This window comes from Oncorhynchus keta, chromosome 10 (assembly GCF_023373465.1).
Source record: "Oncorhynchus keta strain PuntledgeMale-10-30-2019 chromosome 10, Oket_V2, whole genome shotgun sequence".
Taxonomy (NCBI): Eukaryota; Metazoa; Chordata; class Actinopteri; order Salmoniformes; family Salmonidae; genus Oncorhynchus; species Oncorhynchus keta.
The window spans coordinates 67,701,666-67,721,547 of NC_068430.1; the positions used below are offsets into that span (position 1 = coordinate 67,701,666).

Sequence of the window (19,882 nt, forward strand, 5' to 3'; positions counted from 1 at the left end):
AAGTATGCTTGGGGTCATTGTCCACTTGGAAGACCCATTTGCGACCACTAACTTCCTGACTGATGTCTTGAGATGTTGCTTCAATATATCCATGTCATTTTCCTTCCTCATGAAGTCATCTATTTTATGAAGTGCACCAGTCCCTCCTGCAGCAAAGCACCCCCACAACATGATGCTGCCACCCCCGTGCTTCACGGTGTCTTCATGGTGTCTTCAGCTTGCAAACCTCCCCCTTTTTCTCCAAACATAACAATGGTCATTATGGACAAACAGTTCTAGTTTGTTTCATCAGACCAGAGGACATTTCTCCAAAAAGTACAATCTTTGTCCCCATGTGCAGTTGCAAACCGTCGTCTAGCTTTTTTATGGCGGTTTTGGAGCAGTGGCTTCTTCCTTGCTGAGTGGCCTTTCAGGTTATGTCGATATAGGACTCTTTTTACTGTGGATATAGATACTTTTGTACCTGTTTCCTCCAGCATATTCACAAGGTCCTTTGTTGTTGTTCTGGGATTGATTTTCACTTTTCGTACCAAAGTACATTCATCTCTAGGAGACAGAACGTGTCTCCTTCCTGAGCGGTATGATGGCTGCATACTCTCATGGTGTTTATACTTGCGTACTATTGTTTGTACAGATGAACGTGGTACCTTGAGGCGTTTGGAAATTGCTCCCAAGGATGAACCAGACTTTCTGAGGTCTTGGCCGATTTCTTTTGATTTTCCCATGATGTCAAGCAAAGAGGCACTGAGTTTGAAGGTAGACCTAAATCCACAGGTACACCTCCAAATGATGCCAATCAGCATATCAGAAGCTTCTAAAGCCATGACATCATTTTCTGGAATTGTCCAAGCTCTTTAAAGGCACAGTCAACTTAGTGTATGCAAACTTTGACTGACTGGAAAGTGAATTATAAGTGAAATAACCTGTCTGTAAACAATTGTTGGAAAAATGACTTGTGTCATGTATAAACTAGATGTCCTAACAGACTTGCCAGAACTCAAACTTGTTAACAAAACAGTTGAAGTGGTTGAAAAATGAGTTTTACTGACTCCAACCTAAGTGTATGTAAACCTCAGACTTAAACTGTACATGCATTTAAATACATGGATTTTGAAACAATTTCAAATAATTTCAAATACTGTGCTTGACTGAACTTGCCTGGCTTAATGGACAAAATAATCACAAACTGTAACCCCCCTCCAGGAGGCTGGAGAAAAAGTAATTGAAATATATAAAATAGTAGGAAACCAGGTCTGATTCTGACATTGCAAAACTAATCACATTCATACCGGGAAGCCCATGTCTGTGAGCTGCTTGATGAGACGGTTCATGATCCAGGCTTCGTCTGGCTGGTTGCCCATCTTGCCCTTGGGCGGGCCCTTCTTGGGTGGCTGGCCCCACGAGTTACAGGAGGAGTTGTTCTCCTGGGAGGCGGGGCTGTTCCACACGTCTCCGGCATCAGCATCCCATTGGCCAGAAGACATGCCCATCTCCTCCTCCCTCCCGCCTCCCCAACCGTCTTGCATAGATTTGAGGGCTGGAAGAGGAGCAGTGCAGGGTAAATGTGAACGTTGTAGAGTTAAATACTAATTCAAAATGATTTAGTAAGTGCCTTCTTGTAATATAGCTAGTTCACTGAAATCTGACACCTGATTGCAGTGCCAAACAATAGTCTCAAACTAACCTCAGTATCTGTGTTTCTGCTGAACCAATATACTGCAGTCTGGAGTAGCACGTTGACAAGCAAGAATTTAACTGTACCATGTGCATGGGACCAATACACTTTGATTTGACTTTTGACTGCTTGCAAAGATCAAGGGCAACCACTTGGTGCCACTATTGTCACACAAGTCCCTTCATTTCTTGCTTGCCTTCTTGTTTAACAATTATTTAAAAAGCACAAACAAGAATTGCCAAATTGATCAAAGCATGCAACCAGGGAAACCTCTAGTGACACAATGTTATTCAAGACATCTAGAAAAGCAAATCTTTAACAGAAACTTTCAGATGCATACAAACACAATAGGGTATTATTTTTGTTGTTGTTTACTGATAAGATGAGTGTTGACCATGTTCGTACACCAACGGCACGTGGTCCTAACCTGGCTTGCAGGGTGCAGGTCCAGAGGGTCCGTTGTTTCCCCTCCTGTAGGGTCCATTGGGCTCGTGCCCCCCATCGCCCCAGCCTCCAGGAACACCAGGGGGTTTGCCCCAGGCAGAGGTGCCGTTGTCCACTGCAGGAGAGGGGCCAGCGGGCTCCCCCCACGCTGGCTCTGGCTTGGGCTGCTGGACACTGGGCAGCTCCCCCCAGCCTGGGAGAGGACATATTTATAATGTATGCTTTAAAGTTGTGTGTGCAACACAATTGCAAGTATATTCACTTACAAGACCAGCAAACAGTGATCTGACATATTGTTAGCAATTTCAGTCTGGCAGTCGAGTTTTACTGCCAACTAACTGGTTCCATTACTGATGAAAATGGAACCATAAAACTACTGAGGTACAGTGTGTGCTAGCTTCCATTCATTCACTTGCTCTACACCCCGTTTTACTCTCAATCCTCGGGCTTTTCCTCATAAAACAGTGAGCCAAGTTGTTACATGTTAATCAGAGGCAGTATTGTTATGTACCAAATGGCACCCTATTCTTTATATAGTGCACTACTTTTGACCAAGGCCCATAGGGCTCTGGCCAAAAGTAGTGCACAATATAGAGAATAGGATGACATTTTGGACGTAAGCATCGGTTGACACAGTGCCATGATTGCTGCTCTATATAGTCAGAGAGAAGGAGACAGAGAAGGGGAGGAAGGCAGAGGGGGGGGAGAGAGAGAGGAAGGCAGAGGGGGGAGAGAGAGAGGAAGGCAGAGAGGGGGAGAGAGAGGAAGGCAGAGGGGGAGAGAGGCAGGCAGAGGGGGGAGAGAGGCAGGCAGAGGGGAGGGAGAGAGGAGGCAGGCAGAGGGGAGGGAGAGAGAGGAAGGCAGAGGGGGGAGAGAGAGGAAGGCAGAGGGGGGAGAGAGAGGAAGGCAGAGGGGGAGAGAGAGGAAGGCAGAGGGGGAGAGAGAGGAAGGCAGAGGGGGAGAGAGAGAGGCAGGCAGGGGGGAGAGAGAGGAAGGCAGAGGGGGGAGAGAGAGGAAGGCAGAGGGGGGGGCAGAGGGGGGAGAGAGAGAAGGCAGAGGGGGAGAGAGAGGAAGGCAGAGGGGGAGAGGGAAGGCAGAGGGGGGAGAGAGAGAGGAAGGCAGAGGGGGAGAGAGAGGAAGGCAGAGGGGGAGAGAGAGGGGGCAGAGGGGGAGAGAGAGAGGAAGGCAGAGGGGGAGAGAGAGAGAGAAGGCAGAGGGGGGAGAGAGAGGGAAGGCAGAGGGGGGAGGAAGGCAGGGGGAGAGGAAGGCAGGGGGGAGAGGAAGGCAGGGGGGAGGAAGGCAGGGGGGAGAGGAAGGCAGGGGGGAGAGGAAGGCAGGGGGAGAGGAAGGCAGGGGGGAGAGGGGGCAGGGGGGAGGAAGGCAGAGAGGGGGGAGAGAGGAAGGCAGAGGGGGAGAGAGAGGAAGGCAGAGGGGGAGAGGGAGAAGGCAGAGAGAGAGAGGAAGGCAGAGGGGGAAGGCAGAGGAAGGCAGAGGGGGGGCAGAGGGGGGAGAGAGGCAGAGGGGGGAGAGAGGAAGGCAGAGAGGGGGGAGAGAGAGAGGGAGGCAGAGAGGGGGAGAGAGGCAGAGGGGGGAGAGGAGGGAGGCAGAGAGGGGGGAGAGAGGGGAAGGCAGAGAGGGGGGAGAGAGGAAGGCAGAGGGGGGAGAGAGAGGAAGGCAGAGGAGGGGGGAGAGAGAGAGGAAGGCAGAGAAGGGGGAGAGGGAAGGCAGAGAAGGGGGGGAGAGAGGAAGGCAGAGGGAGGGGGGAGAGAGAGGCAGGCAGAGTGGGGGAGAGAGAGGCAGGCAGAGTGGGGGAGAGAGAGAGAGGAAGGCAGAGGGAGGGGGAGAGAGAGAGAGGAAGGCAGAGAAGGGGGAGGGAGAGAGGAAGGCAGAGAAGGGGAGGGAGAGAGAGGAAGGCAGAGGGAAGGCAGAGAAGGGGAGGGAGAGAGAGGAAGGCAGAGGGGAGAGAGGGGAAGGCAGAGGGAGGGGGAGAGAGAGAGGAAGGCAGAGAAGGGGAGGGAGAGAGAGGAAGGCAGAGAAGGGGAGGGAGGGAAGGGGGAGAGAGGAAGGCAGAGAGGGGCAGAGAACGGGAGGAGAGGCAGAGGGGGGGAGAGAGGAAGGCAGAGGGGGAGAGAGGGAAGGCAGAGGGGGAGAGAGAGAAGGCAGAGAAGGGGAGAGAGAGGAAGGCAGAGGGGGGGGAGAGAGAGAGGCAGGCAGAGTGGGGGAGAGAGAGAGGAAGGCAGAGTGGGGGGAAAGAGCAGAGGGAGGGGGAGAGAGAGGAAGGCAGAGAAGGGGAGGGAGAGAGGAAGGCAGAGAGGAAGGCAGAGAAGGGGAGGGAGAGAGAGGAAGGCAGAGAGGGGGAGAGAGAGAGGCAGGCAGAGTGGGGGGAGAGAGAGAGGCAGGCAGAGAGAGAGGGCAGAGAGAGGGGAGGGAGAGAGGAAGGCAGAGAAGGGGAGAGAGAGAGGGAAGGCAGAGAAGGGGAGAGAGCGAGGAAGGCAGAGAAGGGGGAGAGCGAGGAAGGCAGAGGGAGGGGGAGAGAGAGAGGAAGGCAGAGGGAGGGAGAGAGAGAGAGGGAAGGCAGAGGGAGGGGGGAGAGAGAGAGGAAGGCAGAGAAGGGGTGGGAGAGAGGGAAGGCAGAGGGGGCAGAGAAGGGGAGGGAGAGAGGGAAGGCAGAGAGGAAGGCAGAGAAGGGGGGAGGGAGAGAGAGGAAGGCAGAGAGGGGGAGAGAGAGGCAGGCAGAGAGGGGGAGAGAGAGAGGAAGGCAGAGAAGGGGAGGGAGAGAGGAAGGCAGAGAAGGGGAGGGAGAGAGGAAGGCAGAGAAGGGGAGAGAGAGAGGAAGGCAGAGAAGGGGAGGGAGAGAGGAAGGCAGAGAAGGGGAGGGAGAGAGGAAGGCAGAGAAGGGGGAGGGAGAGAGAGGAAGGCAGAGAAGGGGAGGGAGAGAGGAAGGCAGAGAAGGGGAGAGAGAGAGAGGAAGGCAGAGAAGGGGAGAGAGCGAGGAAGGCAGAGAAGGGGAGAGAGCGAGGAAGGCAGAGAAGGGGAGAGAGCGAGGCAGGCAGAGGGAGGGGGGAGAGAGAGAGGCAGGCAGAGTGGGGGGAGAGAGAGAGGAAGGCAGAGGGAGGGGGGGGAGAGAAAGGGAAGGCAGAGAAGGGGAGGGAGAGAGGAAGGCAGAGAAGGGGAGGGAGAGAGGAAGGCAGAGAAGGGGAGGGAGAGAGAGGAAGGCAGAGAGGAAGGCAGAGAAGGGAGGGAGAGAGAGGCAGGCAGAGAGGGGGGAGAGAGAGGCAGGCAGAGTGGGGGGAGAGAGAGAGGAAGGCAGAGGGAGGGGGAGAGAGAGGGAGGAAGGCAGAGAAGGGGAGGGAGAGAGGGGGGAGAGAGAGGAAGGCAGAGAAGGGGAGGGAGAGAGAGGAAGGCAGAGAAGGGGAGGGAGAGAGAGGAAGGCAGAGAGGGGGAGAGAGAGAGGCAGGCAGAGTGGGGGAGAGAGAGAGGAAGGCAGAGGGAGGGGGAGAGAGAGAGAGAGGAAGGCAGAGAAGGGAGAGAGAGGAAGGCAGAGAAGGGGAGGGAGAGAGGAAGGCAGAGAAGGGGAGGGGGAGAGAGGGAAGGCAGAGAAGGGGAGGGAGAGAGGAAGGCAGAGAAGGGGAGAGAGAGGAAGGCAGAGAAGGGGAGAGAGAGGAAGGCAGAGAAGGGGAGAGAGAGGAAGGCAGAGAAGGGGAGAGAGAGAGAGGAAGGCAGAGAAGGGGAGGGAGAGGAAGGCAGAGAAGGGGAGGGAGAGAGGAAGGCAGAGAAGGGGAGAGAGAGAGAGGAAGGCAGAGAAGGGGGGAGAGAGGAAGGCAGAGAAGGGGAGGGAGAGAGGAAGGCAGAGAAGGGGAGGGAGAGAGGAAGGCAGAGAAGGGGAGGGAGAGAGGAAGGCAGAGAAGGGGAGGGAGAGGGAAGGCAGAGAAGGGGAGGGAGAGAGGAAGGCAGAGAAGGGGAGGGAGAGAGGAAGGCAGAGAAGGGGGAGAGAGGAAGGCAGAGAAGGGGAGGGAGAGGAAGGCAGAGAAGGGGAGGGAGAGAGGAAGGCAGAGAAGGGGAGAGAGAGAGGAAGGCATAGAGGGGGGGGAGGGAGAGAGGAAGGCAGAGAAGGGGAGGGAGAGAGGAAGGCAGAGAAGGGGAGGGAGAGAGGAGGAGGACGGCAGCCATGACTGTTTAATTCCTGGCCCAGTTCCCAGACCCTCTTGTCCGAGCTGGCTGAGTCCACTGAGGAGGACTGTAAGCAGGCAGTCTAGAGCAGTGTTTGCCAAGTCTGGCTGATCAGTCTCTGGTTACAGGGGTTGTACATAGAGTAACAGCAGGGGGCACTGGTCTCACTCATCCATAACCTTTTAGCAAGAACAGTGCCTTCCTGCCACAGTCAGCTTTCACTGAAGCTTTTGTCTTTGCAGTGGGGTGCCTTGAAAAGCCCTGGCATTGTGCATGTTCAATAATGCCGAGCGATTAGTGCTTTTTGAGGTCGTTTCGGTTTTGATTAAACACATTTTCAATTCCAATAATTGTACATTAAATGCACTACGCATTATGTGGGTTAAATGCTGTAACACACAATAAAACAATAAATAAAAGTCCCATGATGGTAGTGACTGTCCATTACTGCTTATCACCTATTAACCTTCATTCACATTACTTTACTCAAATATCTCACTTGTTGTGTTTTATTTGATGACTATTTAATCCCAAGTCATTACCTCATCTCTATAGAGCTGATGCCTGTATTGTCTGACAAAAATCACTATTTTAGTAGTTCTTCAAAGTGAATATGGCACAACTGCTGAATACCAACTATCAATCATTTAGATCATGCATTTTCAGTTAGAGAACTGCTATGCAACTTTCTCTCTGTCACTCTTGATCACACATTCTTCTGTCTCTTATGTAGCAGGTGTAAAAGAAACAGACCGGACAAGTAGGCACCCAATGGATTATGATCACTGTAGGTAATTACCAAACTCCCTCCCACATCGCACAGCTCGGGCTTAGAAACTGTGCTGTGTGCGCATTGAGCTCACAGAAAACCCCCAAACAAAATGGAATTTAAATCATTGAACCATGTCGCTCAAGTAGTTGCTTAAAAACGATTAATAAAACATTTCGGTTAATCGCACTGCACTAATATTCAATGACAAAATATATACTTGAACGTTGGATATATCCTTAGACATACGACATAAGTGTCACTTGCAGTCTTTCCAGTATAGGTGAATCACAGGGCTAATGCCACAATACATTACAGCGGTGCAGAATAACCTGTTTTACAGACATTTCAGAAAAGTGAATGGGGTCGGTTTCTTACCTGGGTTGGCCATAGGTGGTCTGCCCTGGGGTCCTCCGCCCTGGTGCGGGGCGGCGGTGTTGGTGGATCCATTGTTGTTGCCGTGGTGCTGGCTGTGTGGCGGGGGCTGTCCGTGGTGCAGGTGGTGGTGGTTCATGTGGTGGTGATTGTTGTTGCTTGGGGGGACGGAGGAGTGGTTGTTGTGGCTGTTGTTGACGGTCAAGCCTCCGCTACTCTTGTTGGTTGGCGGCTGGGTGGGGTTGTTCCCTTGGTTACCGTTACCTCCAGTGGGGTTGTTGCGGTCCCACATATTCACGGTCTTGTTGTAGGCGCTGGGGTCTCCCCAGGTGGACGTGCCGTCATCGATCTCCATCTTGCGACGGATGGAGGGAGGAGAGGGTTCCTCCCAGCCGGTGGGCTCCATCGCTGGGTCGGGTTTGGCTCCGGAGCTCCCCGGGCCCCAGCCGGGGTTGGAACTCTGCCTTACAGATGCAGGGCCGCCCCAGGACCCCATGCTGCCTCCTCCTGGTCCACCTCCTCCACTATTGCAGTTGGGGCTTTCCTGGGGCTTGGAGCCCCATCCTGGTGCCGGGCCGCTGGGGCTTTCCTGGGGCTTGGAGCCCCATCCTGGTGCTGGGCCGCTGGGGCTTTCCTGGGGCTTGGAGCCCCATCCTGGTGCTGGGCCGCTGGGGCTTTCCTGGGGCTTGGAGCCCCATCCTGGTGCTGGGCCGCTGGGGCTTTCCTGGGGCTTGGAGCCCCATCCTGGTGCTGGGCCGCTGGGGCTTTCCTGGGGCTTGGAGCCCCATCCTGGTGCTGGACCGCTGGGACATTCCTGGGGCTTGGAGCCCCATCCTGGTGCTGGGCCGTTGGGATGCTGGTTCTGGGTCTCCCCCCAGCCACCAACAGCAGGGGCAGGCTTCGACCCCCAGCCGCCCCCATTTCCTCCACCCCCTCTGGGGCTGTCCTTCCACCCTCCTCCTCGTCCATTTCCTCCTTCTCCTTCCCACATGTGGCTGGAGGACCCATTCTTCTTCACCTCGGCCGGTTCTCTCCACTCTCCGCCGTTGGAGCCGTTGGATCCATTGGAGCCACTTCCATGGCCGGAGCCCCAGCCGTGGGAGGAGGACTTGGGCCCCTCTCCCCAGCTCTGGGTTTGGTTCTGCTGGGTCTTGGCTGGCCCGTCGTCCCAGGTAGGGGAGGACTTCTCAGGGACACCCCAGGATTGACCTCCACTCTTTGGGCCATTGTTTGTGGTATTGGGGCCTTGGGCCATGGGGTCCCCCCAGCCACTGACGGAACCGTTGGGGGCCTTGTTGACAGGCTGCTCCCCCCAGCTTGAGGGTGGAGGGCCTCCCCAGCCTGAAGGGCCCTCACTCTTGCCTCCGGGGCCCCCTGAGCCTGGCCTCTGAGATGGTCCCAGGCTGGGGTTGGCTCCCCCGTTCCGGGGGTCCAGTGGGGATCCAGAAGAGGGGCTGTTGGAGCCCCTCCATGTGTCCCCTCCACCGCCTCCCCTCATCTCGCTGGTCTTCCTATCGTTGGCGGCACGCTGCTCCTCCATCTCCCAGGAGGTGTGCTGGCGGACGGGCGTCTGGCCCCAGCCTGTGTTGCAGAGCACACGGGGGTCCAGGTCCTGCCGAGGCAGGGGAGGGGGACCTCCGTCCTCACTGCCAGTCTGACCCCTGCGATGGATGCGCCCCTCGCTGCCACCGCTCCCGCTACCCTCACTAGCCGGGGCCGGGGTTGGCTGGCCCCAGGAGCTCACCTGCTGGTCCTGGGCTGGGCCATCTGAGGAATCCCAGCCTCCTTTGACCTCTCCTCCACCGCTGGAGTGCTTCCCCCAGTCTCCTCCCCAGCCTCCTTCTCCACTGCCACTTCCGCTGCCAGAGTGGCCCCAGCCGGACATGCCTCCGGAGGGTGCTGAGTCCCAGCCTGAGTTCTTGGAGGAGTTAGCGGGTGTCTTGGTGTCTTCGTTGCCCCAGACAGAGCTCCCTGCGTCTCCGTTGAGCTGGGAGGACTCAGTAGGGGACTGGCCTCCCCAACCGGGCAGCCCGTGGATGGGGCTGAGGGGCTGCTTAGTGTGGTGGCTGTTTTGTCCGTCAGTGTTAAGGTTGGGGTGTTCCATGCTGCTGAAAGACACATTCTTATTGGAGGACGGGGCATCAGGGCTCATCATGCCTCCCCAGGTGCTGCTGCTGTTGTTCTCGTCCCCTCCCAGGCTCCCATTGCCCAGGATACTGTTGGGTGGTAGTGAGGCGGGGTTCTGGCCACCTCCAGCCCCCTCTTGCCCCAGCACGGGCCAGGCCGAGGGGTTGGCGTTGGGGTTCAGGTTCAGGCTAAAGCTGGGCTGGGAGTTCCAGCTGGGTGCTCCTCCACTCCGACCCAGGTTGGGCCCAAGGCCGTCGGGTTTGGCTCCCTCAGTGGGGCCCATGGGGATGGGGCCTGGTCCGGAGCCCCAGCCCCTGCTGCCGATGGCTCCAACTCCCTGGCCACCGCTAGGCTGCATCATGCTTGCTACGTTAGCGACGTTAGCTTTGAGAGAGGAGGGGTAGTGGGCCTGCTGGCTAGTAGCCCCCGCGGCCATGCTCATGTAGCTGCTGGTCTCTGGGTTCGTACAGTCAGCGGCTGTGGCACATTCTGGAGGATTCGCTGGTCGGCTGACGCTGCTGCGACTGATGGAGGGCCAGGCCTCGGTGTCGCTCCCGTCGATGATCACTTGATCCCAGCTACTACTGGTGGTGCTGGTTGGTGGCAAGGCTCCCCAGTGGGGATTCTCATGCTGGGCACCAGGACCACTATGGAAGGGCAGGTCTGGAGGAGAAAAATATTTATTTAACCAGGAGAAAACATTTGAGAGGGAGAGAGAAACAGAGAGAACACCATGTAATAAACTCAGTCAGCTCCTGGAGGAAGTCATTGTACTGTATCTCCTTGGTTGGTTAAATTGTTACCATCCGACTAGGCAGCAGTGAGAGGAGAGCAATTGTCACGCTCTCCTGGTCTGTTCTCCAGTCATATGCCTGCCATAATCAGAATGTACAGCAGACCATGCCCCATATCCTATTAGCTATGGCATATCCATATATTCCTGCTTTGGTGCAGTCAGATGTGGAGTGACTGGGTGAGAGATAGGAGCCCTCCTTCCTTCCTCTATGTGAGTGGGTGAAATGGAACCCTCCCTCCCACCTGCTCTCTCCCTCTCCCTCCCTCCTTCCCTCCCTCCCTCCCTACTCTCTCCCTCTCCCTCCCTCCTTCCCTCCCTCCCTCTGAACTGAGAGGCCCATTAGTCTCCCCTAGCTGTGGCCGTGAAGGGAAGCCCAAGTGGAAAGCTGCTCATTTATTGAAATGAAACCAAGATGGCTCCTCATCTATCACTCCCTATGCTCCAGCAGGTCCCCACAAAGCACTACCAGGTCTGGGCTGCTAGACATGGCTACACTCAGACACTGCAGAGTACGCACATTAAAACTCTGCCGTCTTCAATTCTATATTTCTTTCCTTCACACACTGAAAAAACTAAGAAAATAAATCATAAAACAGCATAATAACCAGAACACAAAAAAATGCTCCTATGAATATATGTCCTCACACCAGAAGAGGGAGAAAAACAAGATATACACTACCGTTCAAAAGTTTGGGTCACTTAGAAATTTCCTTGTTTTTGAAAGAAAAGCACATTTTTTGTTTCTCGTCAGTCTATTCTTGTTCTGAGAAATGAAGGCTATTCCATGTGAGAAATTGGCAAGAAATCTTGTACAACGCTGTGTACTACTCCCTTCACAGAACAGCGCAAAATGCCTCTAACAGGAATAGAAAGAGGAGTCGGAGGCCCCGGTGCACAACTGAGTAAGAGGACAAGTACATTAGAGTGACTAGTTTGAGAAACAGACGCCTCACAAGTCCTTAACTGGCAGCTTTATTAAATAGTACCCGCAAAACACCTTCCTCAACGTCAACAGTGAAGAGGCGACTCCGCAATGCTGGCCTTTAAAGCAGAGCTGCAAAGAAAAAGCTATATCTCAGACTCACCTCTTCACTGTTGACATTGAGACTGGTGAGTGGAATAGCCTTCATTTCTCAGAACAAGAGTAGACTGATGAGTTTCAGAAGAAAATTCTTTGTGGCCATTTTGAGCCTGTAATCGAACCCACAAATGCTGATGCTGCAGATACTCAACTCATCTAAAGGCCAGTTTTATTGCTTCTTTAAATCAGAACAACAGTTTTCAGGTGTGCAAACATTGCAAAAAGGGTTTTCTAATGACCAATTAGCCTTTTAAAATGATAAACTTGGATTCTCTAACACAACGTGCCATTGGAACACAGGAGTGATGGTTGTTGATAAACGTAGATATTCCATAAAAATATATATTTTTTTAAATCAGATGTTTCCAGCTACAATAGCCGTTTACAACATTAACAACGTCTACAATGCATTTTTGATCAATTTGATGTTATTTTAAATGGACAATTTTTTGTTGCTTTTCTTTCAAAAACAAGGACATTTCTAAGTGAACCCAAACTTTTGAACGGTAGTGTAAGTCGAACCCACACTGTGCAACATAGCCTCAGCCTACAGACACACAATACTCTCACTAATACCGATGAGCAGAACCAGTCCCGGTAACAACTAATAATAGGCTCATTTCGTGCCATGAGGCAGCAATGAATCAATGAGAGGCAGCTAATCAATGGCCTTATTAATGCTGCTGGAGAGGAGGAGGAGGTGGTATTGATCCACCAACCACCATGCAAAGCAAACCACGAAACTGGTCTTATCTACAGAGAGGACCTAAGAACACTGCTGTTCCCACTCGCCTTCATTACTTGAGAGCGGGGTCGGGGGGCAATTTTCATTTCAATCGAGTAAATTCAGACTGCCTAGAAATGAGACTGACCTCAATCGTGCTTACGTTATGAAACTGCACATTGTTGAAGGCTGTACTATAATCTACTTGTTTTTGTCATTCACAAATCCAATAAGCTCATCAATTGTCATATCAAAAAGAAAGGTATCCCATTGCTAGCTATATTATCTATGACAAAAGCATTGTCAATATCAAAGTTGTCTTAGACATTTAGAAAACGTATAGCCTCCGGCTTTCCTTTGACGCGTCACAGAATGTTTTATTAATATGCGTGTGTGTGAAACAGTTGGGGAGGCCGTATTTGGTCATCACCTCGTTTCAAATAGAGATTCTTACCTTCTATTAGCTCGCTATTGGAGTCCATTGGATTCTATCAGATCGTTCCGTGATTTGCATAATTGCCTGGAGTTTATCCATCACAGATAAAGCTATGGTCAACACAATCCTGTCAAATAGTGGGGGGACTAGCTTCCGTTTGAGACAACCCGACTGACAGATATGTGGTTAGGCTTAAGATACTGCGCAACACGCCTCTGAGTCCCTCCAAATGCAATTTTCCCCTCAACATACTTATCTACTCTTCTCAGACTGCCTTATCACAAAGAGTCGTCAGTGTGTGTGTGTGTGTGTGTGTGTGTGTGTGTGTGTGTGTGTGTGTGTGTAGAAAGGCACAGACACACACACTGTAGGCTATATAGCTCTATGCATGCACACACACAACCTGCAATCAGCTCTACACTTCCTAGAAAGTATAACCAGAGGTACCACAAAATTCCCATCTCAAATCCTAACTTCCAACAATGTTGCAAAAGATTTCCCATTAAAAGTTTCTCCTACTACATTTTTGTTGAGAGAAAAAAAACAAGTGAGCAGGCTGTTCGGTTCCACCTCACCCCCTCTCAAAACTGCACAAATAGAAAACATCTGGGGCATATAGGGTCAAGCTGAGCTGCCCGTCCAAGATGCATCATCCCACAATGCACAGTGACAGACCAGCGTGCATTAGGCTGAGTGATCCTTATGTAAGCACATCATGGATCCTTATGCAAGTACCCTATATGCTCTGTTCAAAAGTAGTGCACTATAAAATGGGAATAGGGTGCCATTTGGGACAACTTTTCTATAGCGTTGTTCACTTAGGAACACATATCGCCATACCACATTGATCATAACTCTCCATTGTTACTCACCGGGACTATTTAATACATCTTAAACCCACAACAGAACCACAACCATCATCACTTCCTCATTGCCTTCGAGAAACAAATGCATCAAAGTCAGTACACATAACAGCTAATGTCAGTGGCCAGCACCCACAACAACCAAAGAGGTTTTGCATGATTTGCATATTTTAGGAGTCGTTCCAACAGGCAGGCTTTTCGGCAGGCTTGGCAACGTTTAGCTAACCGCTAACCTAACATAGAAAAGCTCATTGTGGGTGTTGCCGTCAGCAAAACAATGTCAATCCATATACCTGCAAGGCTGCTAGGTTTTTGTTTATATGTGAGAGGAAGGAGAAAGAGCGAGAGGACGACAGCACCAGCGGTTCTGACGCAGACTAGTCGCCCCCCCCTCTCTCTGGGTCTCTTCAAGCCCGCCGAGCAGCAAGGAACGCCATTTTATCAGGCAGACCTGAAACTCAGCCAAGAGCTCAGAGGCTGCTGCCTGCAGCAAGAACGTCTCGCTCTGCCCTCTGCTTTCTCCCTTTCATTTAGTCGCTCCCCCGCTCGCTCCCACGCACACATTTTCTCTGAAGGGGCATAAAAATAGGTTGCATGATAAATCCATCATATACTACACAGAAAAGCGTGCAGCTCAGCCCTATTTTTCCCCGTCACGGACAACTCTACGAGCGAAACAAAATAAAAACCCCGGAGTAGAGAGAGAGAGAGATGAAAGAGCTGACGGCAGCTGTAAAGAAGGGGGTCAGGGGGTAGAGCGGAAAAATACCTGAAGAGAGGTGGTGCTGCTGCAACACCATGCTGTGAGGCGCTACGCAGAGCGGGGAGACGCAGCAGCCATCGCCATCCTCCGCCATTCAATATGTCTGCTACTGCTCGCTGCAAAGCGCCGCAACTGCTTTACTTGACATGATGCCAAGAAATTGAGGCTGGCTGCGTAGTGTGTGCGTGTGAGTCACTGTGTGTTTGTGTGTGTCACGTCTCTTAAGTCTACTCAACCTTGCCCACTCTCTTTTCCTTACAACTCAGTACGACCTTATTTCTGGTAGGCATTCCAATAGATTAGTGAGAAGTCTTCCTGCTTCGGGGGAAAAAGGTGTGCGCGTGTGACAAACGGGGGACAATAACAAAACAACAAGGGGAAAGAAAGGGGGACAGTTCTATTCAGTCTCTGCTGCTTCCATTCTGGTCCCAATTAGGAGGGCAGTGGGTACGATTGTGTACGCTGAATGAATAGCGGCGTCAGAAATCAAAACAAAGGGGCTTCTATTCTTTGGCTCTGCTGCGGCTCCCTGGCACCAAAGATGCAGTGCTGTGAGAGCACGCACACACTACATCTGCATCAACGAACACACTTCACATACCAGCTCAGCTTCCTATCGTAGAGCACTAGACTACTACTCAGAATAAGACAAGGCGACAGTGATGCCAGTAGCCCTGCCGGGGAAACAACTACCGGGAGATCAGGCTGCTGCTGATAATGAGGATGCTGCTAGCAGGCAGCTCACATGGGGAACACAGGCAGGTAGCCAGAGGTTAGACACCGCCTTTCTCTCCCTATGAAAGCCAGGGTGACAGGGAGAGGGGGAGGGGTTGACAGTGGCAAAGGAAGAGAGCGAGAGCGGAGAGAGAGTGTGTATGAAGAGAAAGACACGGTGCACCAAAAAGGATAAAAAGTGCCTGTGGCCAACATGAGCAATAGCGTAGCCTTGGAGCTAGCTGTGAAATGCAGCAGAGAGCCATACGAATGGGGCCGAACCGGACGCCATTATTCTCCCATTCATTCAACACCGCCAATCCACCACATTATCTCCAGCCAAACCTCACGGTGACGCACCACAAGCAGTAAACGCACCATTTAATCCCCGTTGTCCTCAAAATTGACCCTCTTTCCCCTTTCAGGAACTTCTGAGTTCCGGTCTCCTGGATCAAAAGATTCTGGTTAGTTTTCCAGAAATGGAGAGACGGAGAGAAAAGGAGTGAGAGTGGGCACAGGAGGGTTTAAAACCGGAGAGGAGAGGTAGTTTCCTCTTGGTTCCCTGGCAGAGTCTGGGCTAATGAGGCCACTAGGGGCTGGAGTGGAGAGCGAGCGAGCGAGAGAGAGAGAGAGGGCTAGCATTCTCTCTAGCCTCGTCTGGCTCGAGAACAGCATGTGCTTCAGCCAACTCCATTGACTAGTGCAGTCATTGTCATGCATATACCTCTGAACATTGTTCACTTACGTGGCCCTGACAACAATGATCAAAGGAATCTCCTTACAGCTAAACCACATCAGGCAGTGATCACTGATGGGAATACCTGGCTGAACAGTCATCAATGGGACTTGTTATGGATTGGTCTTTATCCGCAGACAAAACAATAGCGTCTGGAACTGGAATCAAAAGAACAAATATGCCACCTCATCCAGGCGTTTGAAGACAAAGCCAAGGGGCCAAATGAGAAAGGCGGCAGGGCCAATGCGTGTTAACAACATCTAGCTAAGAGTATGCCTTCTGGCCACATGCTATGTCACCCGGGGGCTTAGGAGACAGAGAGCCATGAATGAACCAGCTGTTGTAGACCACAAGAGTGCTTTTCCCACAGCACAGCTTGCATCTCAGACCCCCACTGTAGCACCTGCTATGCTACTAGAGGAAGGCCAGACAGGCTAGGCTGCAGCACTCACTGAGTTGTAATGCCATGCCATCAGCATTGTTGTATTGGGTTGTGTCTCAAGACAATGTGGTGTAGAGGTTGGGTTGTGTCTCAAGACATTGTGGTGTGTGGGTTGTGTCTCAGAGGGTGGGGATTTGTGTCTCAAGACAATGTGGTGTAGAGGTTGGGTTGTGTCTCAAGACATTGTGGTGTGGAGGTTGGGTTGTGTCTAAAGACATTGTGGTGTAGAGGATGGGTTGTGTCTAAAGACATTGTGGTGTGGAGGTTGGGTTGTGGAGGTTGGGTTGGCATTGTGGTGTGGAGGTTGGGTTGTGTCTCAAGACATTGTGGTGTAGAGGATGGGTTGTGTCTCAAGACATTGTGGTGTGGAGGTTGGGTTGTGTCTCAAGACATTGTGGTGTAGAGGTTGGGTTGTGTCTAAAGACATTGTGGTGTGGAGGTTGGGTTGTGTCTAAAGACATTGTGGTGTGGAGGTTGGGTTGTGTCTCAAGACATTGTGGTGTGGAGGTTGGGTTGTGTCTCAAGACATTGTGGTGTGGAGGTTGGGTTGTGTCTCAAGACATTGTGGTGTGGAGGTTGGGTTGTGTCTCAAGACATTGTGGTGTGGAGGTTGGGTTGTGTCTCAAGACATTGTGGTGTGGAGGTTGGGTTGTGTCTAAAGACATTGTGGTGTGGAGGATGGGTTGTGTCTAAAGACATTGTGGTGTGGAGGTTGGGTTGTCTCAAGACATTGTGGTGTGGAGGTTGGGTTGTCTAAAGACATTGTGGTGTGGAGGTTGGGTTGTGTCTCAAGACATTGTGGTGTGGAGGTTGGGTTGTGTCTCAAGACATTGTGGTGTGGAGGTTGGGTTGTCTAAAGACATTGTGGTGTGGAGGTTGGGTTGTGTCTCAAGACATTGTGGTGTGGAGGTTGGGTTGTCTAAAGAGGACCACAATGGAAATAGAAATAGGCCTACGACTTATGTGTGTGTCCATTTTGATTTTTAATGCATTTGGTTGATTGTGATTATAGCCAGCTGAGCCTGTGGGCAGACAGATGAGAGAGGATGTAACTGGATCAAGGCAGTGACTGACTCCTGTAGTACAGCCACAGCAGGCCTCTGGGGCGGGAAGCGCCTGTGTCCCCTCTGAAACATGACGACTACACCAGCAGGGAGGTCAAAGGGAAGCTGACCCCAAAGACAGAGCTCATCTACATACAGTCTCTCACATTCAGCCTGGGGACAAATTAGATTGGCCCATGTTTGCATGAATTTTGTACCATGCTGGCAGGAAAAATGATGTTTTCCTCCTAAAATTGAGAGAACACAGCTAGACACCAAATCAATTGCATACTTCTCAACACTGCATCTGTCCAAAACCTGTATTCCTCAGTGCCAAGACTAATGCTGTATCACTTTCCATAATTGGCAGTAGAGTACAGCAGTAGAGGAATAAGCTATTCATGGTATGACAAGGCAGACAGCCAGAGGGAAGAACAGTTGATCAGAAACCCCAGGGACTTAAAGCTTTCCCCAGCTTGGGCCTCTCCTGCCTAGGGCCGTGTTATGCAGAGGGCCCCTGGGAGAGTTGTCCAGCCAGTCAGTTAAAAAAAACATTGGATATCAGACCATCAGTGTGTGTACTTGAGTGCGTATACACACACTGTGCGTGTGGCGACATGTGTCTGTAATGCCCTGTGCTGCCCAGGGTTCTGCAGAGAAATTCTGTTTACAGTGAAGCTGCAGGCAGCCCCCTCAGAGTAAACATGTCAGTCAGTAATGGAAGACAGCACCACCGAGAGAGAGAGATTTGAGTAAAATAAAAAAGTATGTGAACAGACACCGCAGCAAACTTCCTCCGTCTCGTCCTCGAAGTGTGGTACAACAATTTGCGGTGTGCTTATCTGCGCATGTTCTGCATTTAAAAGACAACAGATACTAGAGGTGTTGGTTGAAATAACTTCCATTGGGATGTGAAGACCGGTGGTCAGAGAAAATCTGCAGGGTCGAGGCTTAAAAATGAAGACGGTAGGCTAACAGTGGTTCACCAGACAGCTTGCAGAGACCGCACGCCTCCCACTCCCTCACTGGAGGAAAAACAATGCTGAGAGACATTTACTCAAGGCTCATATTGTTTGTCCACTCACCTCTCTCTTTCGCTCTAAATTAAAGCCCACTGGCAGAGTGTGTCTCTTGGCCTGACATGTTTCTCTACGCGGTCCACAGATCTGGTCACTGGTGAGTTCATTAAAAAAGGTGACCGCGGGCGGTACAGGTCCTGAGTGCTCTCCAGTCTCCACAGCATCTACACTCAGCGGCTAAACACCATCACGGCCATATTTCAACAGCGTCAAGTTAAAGCCTATCTGCAGTGCACAGAGCCCCTGTAGAAACACAGGTGAACCAATGGGTCAGAGTGGAGGAGAATCTCAGAGTAACACACCATCGTCAATTCCCAAATGTCAGTGGATTAGTACAGAGCGAAAACAGGGGTAATATCACCTGCCCCGAATAAAACCAAGGTTTCGGACTGACCCACAGATGGACCCATCATACGAATTTGCGATTCGCCCCATTCCTTAACCTGTTGCAGGGCACTAACACAGAGACCATTTTACTCGCATATGTGCCTTAAATATTTTGCTGTTGACCTGGAATTTGAATTGTAGCACACCTAGGGATTTTGGGGAATATAATTTTAATATCTCAAATACTATTCACTGCGCTCCTAAATGTATTTGTGTGCTCCTACAATTTTTCAAGTTAAGCGCACACGTGTGCCTTGTAAAGATCAGCGTAGAGCCCTGTGTTGAACAGCCTCATCCATCTACCATGATGACCTGCGACACTTCATTTCCTGGGACAAATTTAGTAACATCAACTTCTCTATCAAGTTACACAGAAACGGGCCACATTCCTACTGAGGAAACAGATCTAGCCACGGGTAAGACACAATTAGCAGGGAACTGACCTGTGTGGCGCTTGCCTGCGGAGGAGGAAGAAGGGGGGGCACCGGAGATGAGCGGGTCAGAGGCAGGTGTCACGGTGAGGCTACTCAGGGCTCCGGCTGGCAGTGGCTGGCCCCTCTTCAGTAGCTGCTTGTGCTCCTGCTGGCGGAAACGCGGGGGAACCTCACGGGGCGGGTAGCGGGGGCCTGAGGACGACGACGGAGGCGGAGGGGTCAGCTGCTGTGGTGTTTGCTGGGTGCTAGGGGGGGCGCGCTTCCCATTGGTTCTGACTGAAGAGGAGGAGGAGGGGGGATGTGAGGCCTGGGGCAGGGTCACACTGGTGGTGGGGTGGTGGAGGGGACCGGGGCTGGGCTTAGCTGGCTCTGGCACTGGAGGAGGACACAAACACAACACAGGAAGCAAGGTATTAGCTAATTCTGCACAGCACACATCACTAATCCACTGTACTTTGCAAGACAACATTGTTGGTTTTAGCACCCAGAGCACATGAGCTGTGCACCCCTGAATGTGTTATCATTTCCCTGATCGAGTATGACATGAACACACTGATCATTTGAACTGATTTTAATAGGTTGATTTGAACTGATGATCATAGGTTGAAACATCAAATGACCTCTAACCCTAGAGCAACCAGGCAAGGTTTTATTCTAAAAAACGTTATACCCCATATATCTGACACCCGTATAACATGGATTGAAAACGTAGCCATTATTTTCTAAGGAGAAACCAAGCGAAACGTGGTTAGTAATAACATTCCTTATGAGCCGACCTGTGCATGAACACCACCGACAGACAGCCCAGACAACATGAAAGGGCA

General features: G+C 51.8%; 1 protein-coding gene and 1 long non-coding RNA gene across 6 annotated transcripts in view; one reads left to right on the plus strand and one right to left on the minus strand.

Moving 5' to 3' along the window:
* Positions 1–19,882, minus strand: part of LOC118364838 (trinucleotide repeat-containing gene 6C protein-like) — a 91,558-nt gene that overhangs the window by 46,409 nt on the left and 25,267 nt on the right. For 2 of the 4 annotated variants that reach the window (XM_052527770.1, XM_052527771.1), the window contains exons 4-7: positions 19,068–19,433; positions 7,437–10,223; positions 2,103–2,312; positions 1,290–1,537 (exon numbers count right to left, since the gene is read on the minus strand). In XM_052527770.1, the coding sequence (XP_052383730.1) occupies positions 1,290–1,537; positions 2,103–2,312; positions 7,437–10,223; positions 19,068–19,433 (3,611 nt within the window). Of the gene's footprint in view, positions 1–1,289; positions 1,538–2,102; positions 2,313–7,436; positions 10,224–12,615; positions 12,790–14,229; positions 14,498–19,067; positions 19,434–19,882 lie in introns of those variants that run through there. The other 2 variants (XM_052527772.1, XM_052527773.1) reach the window with 2 other exon arrangements.
* On the plus strand, positions 16,308–17,446 carry LOC127932307 (uncharacterized). 2 transcript variants are annotated; one of them, XR_008144784.1, is made up of 3 exons: positions 16,308–16,379; positions 16,589–16,758; positions 16,891–17,446. It is a non-coding gene; the product is annotated as an uncharacterized LOC127932307 (long non-coding RNA). The 2 variants fall into 2 exon arrangements; XR_008144785.1 differs by lacking the exon at positions 16,308–16,379 and adding an exon at positions 16,415–16,486.